Genomic DNA, 12975 nt, shown 5'->3' with positions numbered 1-12975 from the left:
ACGGAAACTCACCCTCGACCCAGAGACGATTGTAAAGGTCGAGGAGGCGTCGCTTGCAGTCCACTGAAAGGTGTTTCAGCATCTGACAGTGGATGCGATCTGGCCCAGGAGCGGTATCAGGGCAAGCAGCAAGGGCACTGTGAAATTCCCACTCACTGAGTGGAGCATTGTAAGATTCAGAATGGTGGATGCGAAAAGAAAGGCTCCGACGTTCCATCCGCTCTTTAATGGAGCGGAAGGCCAGGGGGTAATTGGAAGAAGCGGAACTCAGAGCAAAATGCTCTGCCAAGCGGTTGGCAATTTCGTCGGAGTCTGTACAAACTACTCCATTCAGTGAGAGCGCAGGGACGCTGACAGGGGTCCGATAGCCATAGAGGCGTCGGATCTTGGCCCAGACCTGCGATGGAGAGACATGAAGGCCAATGGTGGACACATACCGATCCCAGCACTCCTGCTTGCTTTGGCGGATAAGGCAGCGGGCCCGCGCACGCAGACGTTTGAAGGTAATGAGGTGTTCAATGCAGGGATGTCTCTTGTGACACTGGAGTGCCCGCCGGCGATCTTTAATCGCTTCAGCGATATCAGGCGACCACCAAGGCACAGTCCGCCGCCGAGGGGACCCAGAAGAACTGGGAATGGAAGATTCGGCGGCAGTAACAATGCTGGTGGTGACCGATTGAACCACCGCATCAATGCCATCATTAGAGAGAGGCTCAATAGTGGCAATGGAGGAAAACAAGTCCCAGTCAGCCTTATTCATTGCCCACCGGCAAGGGTGCCCAGAAGACTGGCGCTGTGGCAGTGACAGAAAGATCGGAAAGTGGTCACTACCACACAGGTTGTCATGCACTCTCCACTGGACAGATGGTAAGAGGCTAGGGCTGCAGATCGAAAGGTCAATGGCGGAGTACGTGCCATGCACCACACTGAAGTGTGTGAAGGAACCATCATTTAACAGCGAAAGATCGAGCTGTGCTAATAAATGCTCAATGGTGGCGCCTCGACCTGTCGCCACTGACCCACCCCACAGAGGGTTATGGGCGTTGAAGTCGCCCAGTAATAAGAAAGGTAGAGGCAATTGGGCTATCAGCGCAGCCAGGACATGCTGCGCGACATCACCGTCCAGTGGAAGGTAAAGACTGCAGACGGTAACAGCCTATGGCGTCCACACCCAAACAGCGACAGCCTCTAAAGCTGTTTGTAGAGGGATAGACTCGCTGTGAAGAGAGTTAAGGACATATATGCAGACGCCACCAGACACCCTTTCATAAGCTGCTCGGTTCTTATAATAACCCCGATAGCCACGGAGGGCGGGAGTTTGCATTGCTGGAAACCAAGTTTCCTGAAGAGCAATGCAGAAGAAAGGGTGAAGGCTGATAAGTTATCGGAGCTCAGCTAGATGGTGGAAGAAACCGCTGCAGTTCCACTGGAGGATGGTATTGTCCATGGCTGAGAAAGGCGTGACGGGACTGGGAAGGCAGATTACGCCTCTGGGTCACCTGCTGCCTCCGATGGAGCACCCGTGCAAGTGCTATCCATTGCGTCTGAGGGACCCGCGAGATCGAGGTCCTCAGCGACGCAAGAATCTCCACCGCATCCTCAGACGCAGAGCTTGTAGGTAGCGGTGGAGTAGGTGCCACCGCAGGTGCCTTGGTCTTACGGGTCTTCAATGTCGTTTTCTGTCGCTGTTCCTTTGGTTGTCATTGTTGAGAGGGCTTATTGGAGTCAGTCTCCGGGACCGAAGATGATCGTGAAGCTCAACAACCAGCGACCTGTGGCTTCTTCAGCCACTGGTTGGTGTCTGCTGTGCCGCTGGTAGGAACCTGGGAAGGGAGTGACCCAAGGGATCCCTTCCAAGCGAGAGAAAAAAAGAAGACTTACGCTTCTCCGGCTTAGAAGTGGGGACTGGTGTCCCCGGTGGTTTAGTGGGTGCTGCTCACGAGGTAGATGGTGTGGGAGCAACAGCGAGAGAAGGGGCCCCCGTCGTCAAGGGGGCAGGTGAGGTCCTCTGACTCTGAGAGCTGACTGTTTGTGTTGCAGCTAAAGGAGCTGGAGCAGGAGTGACAGTTGAGGCATAAGATGCCATCATGCGCACGGGATGTAGCCGTTCAAATTTCCGCTTAACCCCAGTGTAAGTCAGTCGGTCCAGGGTCTTACATTCCATGATTTTGCGTTCTTTCTGTAAGATCCTGCAGTCTGGCGAGCAAGGTGAATGAGGCTCTCCACAGTTGACACAGATGGGAGGCGGAGCACATGGAGTATCGGGATGAGATGGGCGTCCGCAATCTCGACATGTGAGGCTGGAAGTGCAGCGGGAAGACATATGGCCGAACTTCCAGCACTTAAAGCACCGCATCGGGGGAGGGATATAGGGCTTGACGTCACAACGGTAGAACATCACCTTGACCTTCTCCGGTAATGTATCATCCTCGAAGGCCAAGATGAAGGCACCGGTAGCAACCTGACTGTCCCTCGGACCCCGATGAATGCGCCGGACAAAATGAACACCTCTACACTCTAAGTTGGCGCGCAGCTCGTCATCAGACTGCAAAAGTAGGTCCCTATGGAAAATAACACCCTGGACCATATTTAAACTCTTATGTGGTGTGATGGTAACGTTAACATCCCCCAACTTGTCACAAGCAAGTAACCTGCGTGACTGGGCGGAGGATGCCGTTTTTATCAAAACTGACCCAGAGCGCATTTTGGACAAGCCCTCCACCTCCCTAAACTTGTCCTCTAAATGCTCTACAAAGAACTGAGACTTCACGGATACAAAGGATTCCCCATCAGCTCTGGTACAGACGAGATACCGGGGCGAATACGTGTCACTGTCATTCATTGCCCTTCGTTCCTCCCATGGTGTGGCCAGGGATGGGAACGATTTGGGGTCATAAACGTTACCTTTCAAATGAGCCCTCGAACGCTTAGAGACTGCTGGTGGCTGGCCACCAGCAACAGATGATGTGCCACGCTTCATTGCGTGTCATCCACCCTGATGCCACCTACTCCAACCAAGGGACCTCCCCATGGGCGCCACCCAGCCACAGCAAGGGCCACCTGGCAGGATGGCCATTGCCGGGAGTCCTGATGCCCCAGGGAGATGGGCATCTACTCCTTGGCATACATGGGGAGTAAACGGCGCAGGCATCAGTAGAGCGATCCCTGTGTTGTCAGGGGGCTACAACCAACAGGGTACAAGGCGGCCCCACGACAACGGACTGGCTACTGTGCTGGATCTTAGGTGCAAAAATGTATGAGGTTGTCGTCGCAGCGAAAGCAACACTGCACAGTGCAGCGTGGAAATCGCACCCATGGACGTATCCTCGCCCAAGAGATGGAAAACAAGCTGGACACCATTGCAACGACGAGAAAGCCAGCTAAAGGTCTCAATGCACGACAGATACAGTGCACCATGTAAGGCGCCCTTCCCCAATTGGCTCGCTCTTAGGAACAATTTAGAAAGATGGAGGTCAAACCCGAGAGGGGACCATCACATAAGGCCGAAACATTTGAGACTCCTTTTAGTCGCCTCTTACAACAGGCAGGAATACCGCGGGCATATTCTAACCCCCGAACCCGCAGGGGGGAAAAGAAGGTTGTATGCATGGAAGAAGCCTGGAGATACTGACAGGTTTCAGATAGATTATATAATGGTAAGACAGAGATTTAGAAACCAGGTTTTAAATTGTAGGACATCTCCCGGGGCAGATGTGGACTCTGACCACAATCTATTGGTTATGAACTGTAGCTTAAAACTGAAGAAACTGCAAAAAGGTGGGAATTTAAGGAAATGGGACCTGGGTAAACTGACTACAGGAAAGTTAAAGATACCTTTGCAGAAAAGAGAGCCACTTGTATGAATATCAAGAGCTCAGATGGAAACCCAGTTCTAAGCAAAGAAGGGAAAGCAGAAAGGTGGAAGGAGTATATAGAGGGTCTATACAAGGGCGATGTACTTGAGGGCAATATTATGGAAATGGGAGAGGAAGTAGAGGAAGATGAAATGGGAGATACGATACTGTGTGAAGAGTTTGACAGAGCACTGAAAGACCCAAGTCGAAACAAGGCCCCGGGAGTAGACAACATTCCATTAGAACTACTGACAGCCTTGGGAGAGCCATTCCTGACAAAGCTCTACCATCTGGTGAACAAAACTTATGAGACAGGCGAAATACCCTCAGACTTCAAGAAGAATATAATAATTCCAATCCCAAAGAAAGCAGGTGTTGACAGATGTGAAAATTACCAAACTATCAGTTTAATACGTCACAGCTGCAAAATACTAACGCAAATTCTTTACAGACGAATGGAAAAACTGGTAAAAGCCAACCTCGGGGAAGACCACTTTGGATTCCGTAGAAATGGAACACATGAGGCAATACTGACCCTATGGCTTATCTTAGAAGTTAGATTAAGGAAAGGCAAACCTACCTTTCTAGCACTTGTAGACTTAGAGAAAGCTTTTGACAATGTTGACTGGAATACTCTCTTTCAAATTCGGAAGGTGGCAGGGGTCAAATACAGGGAGCAAAAGGCTATTTACAATTTGTACAGAAACCAGATGGCAGTTATAAGAGTCGAGGGACATGAAAGGGAAGCAGTGGTTGGGAAGGGAGTGAGACAGGGTTGTAGCCTCTCCCCGGTGTTATTCAATCTGTATATTGAGCAAGCAGTAAAGGAAAGAAAAGAAAAATTCAGAGTAGGCATTAAAATCCATGGAGAAGAAATAAAAACTTTGAGGTTTGCCGATGACATTGTAATTCTTTGCGGTCTCTGACAGGACTTGGAAGAGCAGTTGAATGGAATTGACAGTGCCTTGAAAGGAGCATATAAGATGAACTTCAACAAAAGCAAAACGTGGATAATGGAATGTAGTCAAATTAGATCGGGTGATGCTGAGGGAATTAGATTAGGAAATGAGACACCTAAAAGTAGTAAAGGAGTTTTGCTATTTGGGGAGCAAAATAACTGATGATGGTCGAAATAGAGAGGATATAAAATGTAGACTGGTAATGGCAAGGAAAGCGTTTCTGAAGAAGAGAAATTTGTTAACATTGAGTATAGATTTAAATGTCAGGAAGTCATTTCTGAAAGTGTGTATGGAGTGTAACCATGTATGGAAGTGAAGCATGGACGATAAATAGTTTAGGCAAGAAGGGAATAGAAGCTTTCAAAATGAGGTGCTACAGAAGAATGCTGAAGATTAGATGGGTAGATCACATAACTAATGAGGAGGTATTGAATAGAATTGGGGAGAAGAGGAGTTTGTGGCACAACTTGACTAGAAGAAGGGATCGGTTGGTAGGACATGTTCTCAGGCATCAAGGGATCACCAATTTAGTATTGGAGGGCAGCGTGGAGGGTAAAAATCGTAGAGGGATACGAAGAGATGAATACACTAAGCAGATTCAGAAGGATGTAGGCTGCAGTACGTACTGGTAGATGAAGGAGCTTGCACAGGATAGAGCAGCATGGAGAGCTGCGTCAAACCAGTCTCAGGACTGAAGACCACCACAACAACATAAATTCACATCAAGTATGAATTTGCACATTTCAGATGTCTGATAGTTAATATTGTTTACTGATGGTTTGGCGGTATTGTGGACTTAGTCATGTGACGTATTAGCCCTAACACTCTCTCTCTCTCTCTCTCTCTCTCTCTCTCTCTCTCTCTCTGTGTGTGTGTGTGTGTAGGAAAAGAAAGTCATTTATTTTGTCTGCTCCTGCCTAAACCCCACCTGCCGTGTTATCCTCAGGCCTTAGCCATCAGCGAATGGGGATAGGGAAGGGCAGGTAATCAGCACACTGCTCGACTAGTCATTATCAGTGCCACTACTTCTCCATCAAGTAGTTCCTTGACTGGCTCCACAAGGGCCAAGTGCACCTCACTCGCCAACAGCTCCTGGCAGAACCGCACAGTGATAATTCCAAGTGCTAGCCCAGCCTGGTAATATGATGGTAACCAGTGTTACCACGGCAGCAAGACTGTTGGCTCTTATTTTAATTACCACAAATAAATTTTGTACTGTGTAATTGTCTTTGATCACTTCACACTGTCGAATCTGTGACATCATTGTTGCCATACTTGCTAAAAGTGAGATGCCTTTGTCAGTCATCCTGATGAACGTCAAGATGATAGCTAATATTTATATACTACAATGTGAGTAAAAAAGTGAACAATGTTATGTTTTAGTTCCTAACATACCATACAAAAACATCTATTCTGAATTAGATCTGAAGAGAAATTAGAATAAGTTAAAGTTTTAAGTTCTCTATACTAAACACATTTCTAAATTAACAAGCCACATTTTTTTTAGAAGTTATTTCAACAATATTAAGTAAAAAGGTTCTCCACACAATTGTGCAGCAATACTAACTGGACTTTTCCTGTCATATCAAGTAGTTTGTCATATATTATTTGTACAACTTCAAATGATTTTGCAGAGTCAATTGAATACACAAGTACATAACCATGAATATCCATTGAATATTGTGCTGGAAATATAGAATATTCATCTTGACCAGCAGTATCCACTAGTTTAAGTTCATATTCTTGACTGTTGACACGAGTCGATTTTGTAAAAGCTGAAAAAAAGAAAGAAAAATTAAAGTAGTCCACTTAAAAATGTAAACACTGAAGACCAAATACTAATTATTACCTATGGAAAACTATACATGTGGATTATATAATTAAAACACCAAATATTTCATAATTGTATAAAAACTTAAAACTAACAATAATATTGTTGCATTCTGTCCTGGATTTTCCAAAACTAACAATACCTTCATTAAAAATTAGATACACAGGCAAATCACTGAACAGAATAACGTAGGAAAAGAAATGAGGGGGCGGGGGAGGGGGGGGGGGGGGGGGCAAGGATGGCAGCAGAAGACATCTTGTCGCATGTTACATAGTCTGGCTGTTACATACTTTTACTGACCCACTGACTTCACCCTTTCACAACTGCATCAAAATTCTGTTTATTGCTCACTGCTTCTTGAATTCGTTGTCAACTGACTATTAGCTACACCAGGTATCAACAAATATAGTTAATTACTTTATCTTTAATAAAGATTTTAAAAATTAAATAGACCAAAGTAACAATATTTCCACCTCAGTAAAAACAGACTTGTATTTTAAATTCAGAATAATCTATATTTAAGTCTCTTGAATATACATGTCAAGCAGTAGCCACTATGAAGGAACTGTAAACAAACATTAAAATGTTAAATACACTATTTGATCAAAAGTATCTGGGCTGCTATCAGCAAACATTGATATGGGTTGTGTCCACCCCTTTCCTTTATAGTGGCTTGAACTTTGTTGAGGACACTTTCAATGAGGTGTCTGAATGCCTGGAAGAATTGCAGTGTATTCTTCCTCAAGGGGCTATAAGGGGCATTCAAAAAGAAATGAGCTGGAGGCATACTTACAGAAACCAGTACCTGTATGTTAGAAGTATTGACCCTGGCTATTGAAGCACTTTTCCCACAGTGACAAGGCCGTGAGTAAATGGTTGTCTCATAAAATTCCTGGGGCTGCAATGTTAACCATTTCTGCACGTACAGCTGTACATTGTCGTCCGAGGTGAGCCATTTGCCCTTCAGAGCCTTTTTAAGGGGGACCCTTCTGATCCACTTCCTGCAGCATGGGACAACAATGAATGCCCAGCATTACTCGCAAACCTTGACCACCCTTCGCCAAGCAATCAAATCAAAACGACCAGGCAATCTCACCCATGGGGTCATTCTGCTCCACAACAATGCAAAGCCACATACAGCCAACAGTCACGGCACCCCTGCAGAAATTCAAATGGGAGGTTCTCGGCCATGCTACACACAGTCTGGTCCTCTCCCCCTATGATTATACCACTTTTGGTCCCCTTAAAAAGGCTCTCTGAGGGGCAAACGATTCGGACAAAGACACCCAGCTGTATGTGTGGAACTGGTTAACATCGCAGCCCCGGAATTTTATGAGACAGCCATTCACTGCCTTGTGTCACACTGGAACAAGTGTGTCAACAGCCAGAGTCAATACTTCTAACATACAGGTACTGGTTTCTGTAATTATGCCTCCAGTTCATTTCTTTTTTAATGCCCGTTATAAAACCAGAGACGGGAGTGATGTTGGATGTTGGGATTTGGGGCAAAGGTGACAATGTAACTCTTACCTAAGGAGTTCCACTGGGTTCAGGTCGAATTTCTAGGCAGACGAGCCCATTTCAGGAATGTTATTGTCCTCAAACCATTGCCTCAGAGACTCTTTACAGTACAATGCATTGTCATGCTTATTCAATAATACTGTAGGCAGTACATAATGCTGTAAAATGTGTTCATCTCCTCCTGCATTTAATGTTTTCTGAAGTGTAATAGGGGTATCAGACCCCAACCATAAAAAAACTACCATACTGTAATACCCCCTCCTCTGTACTTCACTGTTCGAACTACACACACATTTGCCAAAACCAAATTCTTCCATCAGATTGCCACAGGATCTAGAACGATTCATCGCTCCAAATCACTCATTTCCAGTAATCCACTCTCTAGTGGTATCACTTTACACCTCCTAAACGCCAGTTGGCATCGACTACAAAAACGTATCGCTTGTGAGAACACTGTACCCTATTCTTTTTAACTCGCTACACACAGTCACAGTGCTAGCTGGACTGCTGGCATCACTTTGATACTCCCAGCTGACTTCTTCAGATGATTTAAAGCAATTTTTTGCACCCACTCTCTGCAACACTCGATGGTCCCAGTCGAATTTGATCAGTACATGAGGTCTGCGTGGTATTGGTTTAGCTGCGGCTATACCTTCATGTTTCCACTTCACTATCCCATCAGCAACAGTTGACTTGGGCAGCTTTAGGTGGGTTGAAATGTCCCTGATGGATTCATCACTCAGGTGACATTCAATGACTGGTCCACATTCGCAGTCAATAAGCTCTCCTGAATTACTGACCCATTGACTGTTGCTGCTTTTCTACTGGCTACACATTACCTCCACCTCATTTTATGCTGGCAGGTCTGCCTCCCATGACATCTTGTGGTCAATTTTGCATTACATAGTAGCTTCTAGATTCTTCTAATCTGACAGTACAATTTAAAATGTATCTTAATTCCAATACAGTGGGTAATGATCCTGTATCATTTCAAATTCCGAGTTCTATCACTGTAAAAAAGACAAAGACCTTCACTATGCCATAGCATCACTTCAAGGAAAATTTTTGGAAATGAATGTAATGAAAACTTAGAATTAGGAGTTTCCAATATTTATATTATCCATTTGTCATTTGTAGAGAGCTTTTCATATAAGTTGAAGTACAGGGTACAACAAAAGTACTGTTTCTGGGATTGTGTGTGAACCAATACTGGGAGGCAGGTTCCAATCACTGTGTATGCTACGACCTACTGCCTGGACTTTGGCAGGTGGCACAATGGTTTTAGATTAACTAAATGAGTTAGGAATGGCCTAGAAAAGGACTATGACAAAACTGTTGTTCCATTTAGCAGTTTACATTGATGTTCAGTAGCATCTGCTTACAGATGCTGTGATCAGTCAAAATGAGGCATTAAAAAGTAATGGCAGTGGATCGACTGACCAAAATTCACTTACAGTCACTTGGTATGAGTCCTTCAAATGGTTTTTGTATCCAGGGCCTAATGGAGAAGCCTATCCTGAAATACTCCTTTTTTCTGATTACGCATGGCTGCAGGCATTGGGTACAGGTACTCTTATTTTACAGAAAAGATTTTTTTTGCCATCAGCTGCTCACAGTTGTAGCCAGTAACCTACACAAATTTTTCTTGCAGTCAATATTGGAGTTCTGAAAAAGAGATGTTTTTGATGATAGGACATGCCCTCAGAATAATGGTGTCTACACAATATATGCAGTCTTGCACTGTCCTTCATGAAATAATTTTAAGCCTTTTCTCAGGGGGAGGGGGCAGAAGTTACCGCATTTTGTTCACTTAGCTGTCAAAAGTTATGAAAAAAGATTGGTCTGGTAATTAGTGTTACAGTAATGCATAGCACACTTCACAGTATGGAGATACTCTTCATGTTACTGACAACAATTTTGAAAACACCACTGTTTGTTTTGCAAGTTCACGTACTCCGATTAAATGAAGCCATGCCTCACCAGAAGTAAGAGCATTTCAAAATCAATCTCTCCAAGCACAATCTCAAATGGCCAGTTGTAGTACTAATGTCAATCAACAGCATCTGAATTAATCAACTGATACACTAACACTACTTTGCAAGAATTTTTGAGTTTGCACATTACTCAAATCTATCTCCAAGGCAGCTTTCCTTGTTCAGCTAAAATCTACCTCCCAAAGTCCGAGGAACAGTCACTATTTATGTGATGGTTACTATAGCAGTTTCTATAAAACACCAGAACCAGCACCTCCATCATACATTAAACACTACAAAAACTATCATAACTAGCCTACATCTTGAGAATGAATTTAAACTTACTCGAGGTACCTTTGCAGGATATTTACAGAGTATTCCTCCTTATGGTATGCATGTGCTACATAAAATTAAAGCTCTGGTTACATAAACAAGTGCATTATGGGTGCTTACAAGCAGATGAACCATAACACACTAGTGCACGTGATAGGAGCCAGAAAAAGTTCAGATCTTCATTGGACTTCTAGTCAAAATTTACAGCCTTGAAAATCTCATATCACAGTGTATGTGTCAACATGTCTCACTGTCATCTTTATCCAGCACAATCATAACACTACAACAAAACATGTTTCATCAACAGATCTGTTTAAAAATGTCTGTAGCACTGCATCTACTTCGTGGATATGCAACAATATTGTGACAAGTTCATATGAAAATATTGAATTACAAATCCACAACAAGAAACACCATGCAATACTAGCAAATTAAGAAGTCAGTCTGTCTTGAGTTAATATGAAATATAGCAACAGCAAAATAATAGAAGCCACCTGACATTTACTGCCACCTGAAAGTTTACAAATATTAAGCTCAGTCTTTCCCACGATAACATATAGTTCACTGTACTTAAAAACACTCAGGATAAGACAAATTTTATTATGGAAAATCCTACAGCAACAATTTTAGCTGTAACATGTAATGCCAATTCAGTACGAAAAAATTAAATAAATGGAAGGCTGATATGATGCGTCTTAGGCATAAAATTGCCTTCGTTTTCTAGTTGTTTCTGAAAAACGTGCCCAAATGAGCAACAGAAAAACAGATGTGTTGTGGGCAAAAACAGCTACGTAGTGAACTCATTTTCCACTGGCTGGCAATAACTAGCTCAGCTAGGCGTCGCAATCTAATGTGTGAACGGCAGCATAGCAGACAACTATCGGTGTCAGTTCCGAAGATACTACGAACAGCCTTCATTTTACCGGATGAGTGATGAATTAAGTGTACAAAAAGCTGATAATGAATAATACTTACTATTTTCAATTGTAGGGTCGTATGAATCGACAAACTGCCCTTCCACGAACTGTATGCTTAGGGAAGATTTCCCTGTGGAAAAAACGCAGATGTCACTCCACTTCACTGCATGTAAATACAAATTTTACAATGCAACAACGTTACTCACCAACAGACCTGTACCCCATAATCGCTATCTTTCTCTGCTTGGGTGGCATTGTTATTTCACAATATCAGTTAAAAACACAGTCATTCACTTGTGTGGTACAGAAACTTACACACATATAGCCAAGAAATAAACGTTTAACCTGCACTTAACTTCCTGTCACACAATACGACACTGGCATCAGTACCAGCAATCATTCAAACACCACAGATCACCTTTACATCACTTGCGTCATTCGAGACCAAGGAGGTTAGACTTCATTGTTCGAGGCCACTCCATCAGAGTGTATCATAGAGTGTAACAAAAATCAACGAGTGAAGAAGGAGCATACAAGCTACGAAACAAAGAGTTCAGATAGCTCTCTGTGTCTATATTTTCATTTGTTTGCTACGCTTTCAGAATCTATAATATTAATGTTAATTGGACAAAACATAAGTTGAAAAAGCCTGAACGCGTATATAATCAACAAACTAGTTCGTTAGTACATTTAGAAAGGTATTTACTCATACATACTTATGAACACACAGAAAAAGACGAAGTGAATTATTTTTTTTTTTTTTTGGAAAATTGTTTCAAAAGATTCCGTGCTAAGTACTAGTATTAACCGTGGGGCATGTTGTAAAGCAAAATCAACCTTATTTTCCTCTCCTGCGGGGTCTCTCCCGCTTCATGGGCTAAATTAATACAAAGAAGCGGCTGTTATAGACCAATTGTCTATGATAAACCTTCAACAATAATAGGCTACATGCAATACTAAAAAATTACCTATCTTCGACATATTAATCAACATAGAAGTATAGAGGCATTTACCTATGCACTAAAAGCTTGGCGGATTATTTTATAAATAGTTACATTCTCTTAATATTCCTCTGGATGGATTATCTAATAACAGTGTATTAACGGAATATAGGTGAACGTCCCTAAGGTTCCATGCATGAATCACACCAAAATAAGGTTAGATTTTCATTTCATAAATCAATTTAATGTAGCTGTGACTTTTATAAGCCGTTTTAATCAATATTGCAGGTCATGATTGGTTTCTCAACTTCTACCGAATTTTTACATGCCGTTTTGAGAGAGCTTCAAAACATTATTGTACTGTGACAGGCATATCTAGTGTGCTATGAATATGTGTAACAAAATATTTTCTTTATGACTCAAGATATTACATACACCAATTGCAATCAAAATATCGGATATATGTGCCACTATTGGAATTAAAGCTCTCAAGGAAAAGTAAATGCATCTAGTGACTCTGGTAGGACAACATGCACGACACTGAGCCTGACATAGAATGCTGTTTTATTTTTGGGTTGTTACACCAGGGAATCAAGGATGCATGTTGCGAATGTATTGTTCAGGTGTAGGATTTGTGACATGTTAC

At 43.1% G+C, this 12975-nt stretch overlaps 1 protein-coding gene across 1 annotated transcript in view; it reads right to left on the bottom strand.

Annotated features, from left to right (window-relative positions):
* The window catches only part of LOC124612861 (GTP-binding protein Rheb homolog), a 71841-nt gene extending 60001 nt beyond the window's left edge, over positions 1-11840 (bottom strand). Inside the window, exons 1-3 of the mRNA XM_047141295.1 lie at positions 11595-11840; positions 11447-11518; positions 6381-6588 (exon numbers count right to left, since the gene is read on the bottom strand). Of these exons, the coding sequence (XP_046997251.1) occupies positions 6381-6588; positions 11447-11518; positions 11595-11643 (329 nt within the window). The 5' untranslated portion in view covers positions 11644-11840. The remainder of the gene's footprint in view (positions 1-6380; positions 6589-11446; positions 11519-11594) is intronic.
* Between the last annotated feature and the right edge of the window lie 1135 nt (positions 11841-12975).

The sequence above is a fragment of the Schistocerca americana genome, chromosome 1 (genome assembly GCF_021461395.2).
Source record: "Schistocerca americana isolate TAMUIC-IGC-003095 chromosome 1, iqSchAmer2.1, whole genome shotgun sequence".
NCBI classification, from domain to species: Eukaryota; Metazoa; Arthropoda; class Insecta; order Orthoptera; family Acrididae; genus Schistocerca; species Schistocerca americana.
The sequence above is the reverse complement of the archived record's forward strand: the minus strand, read 5'-3'. Positions and strand labels throughout refer to the sequence as shown.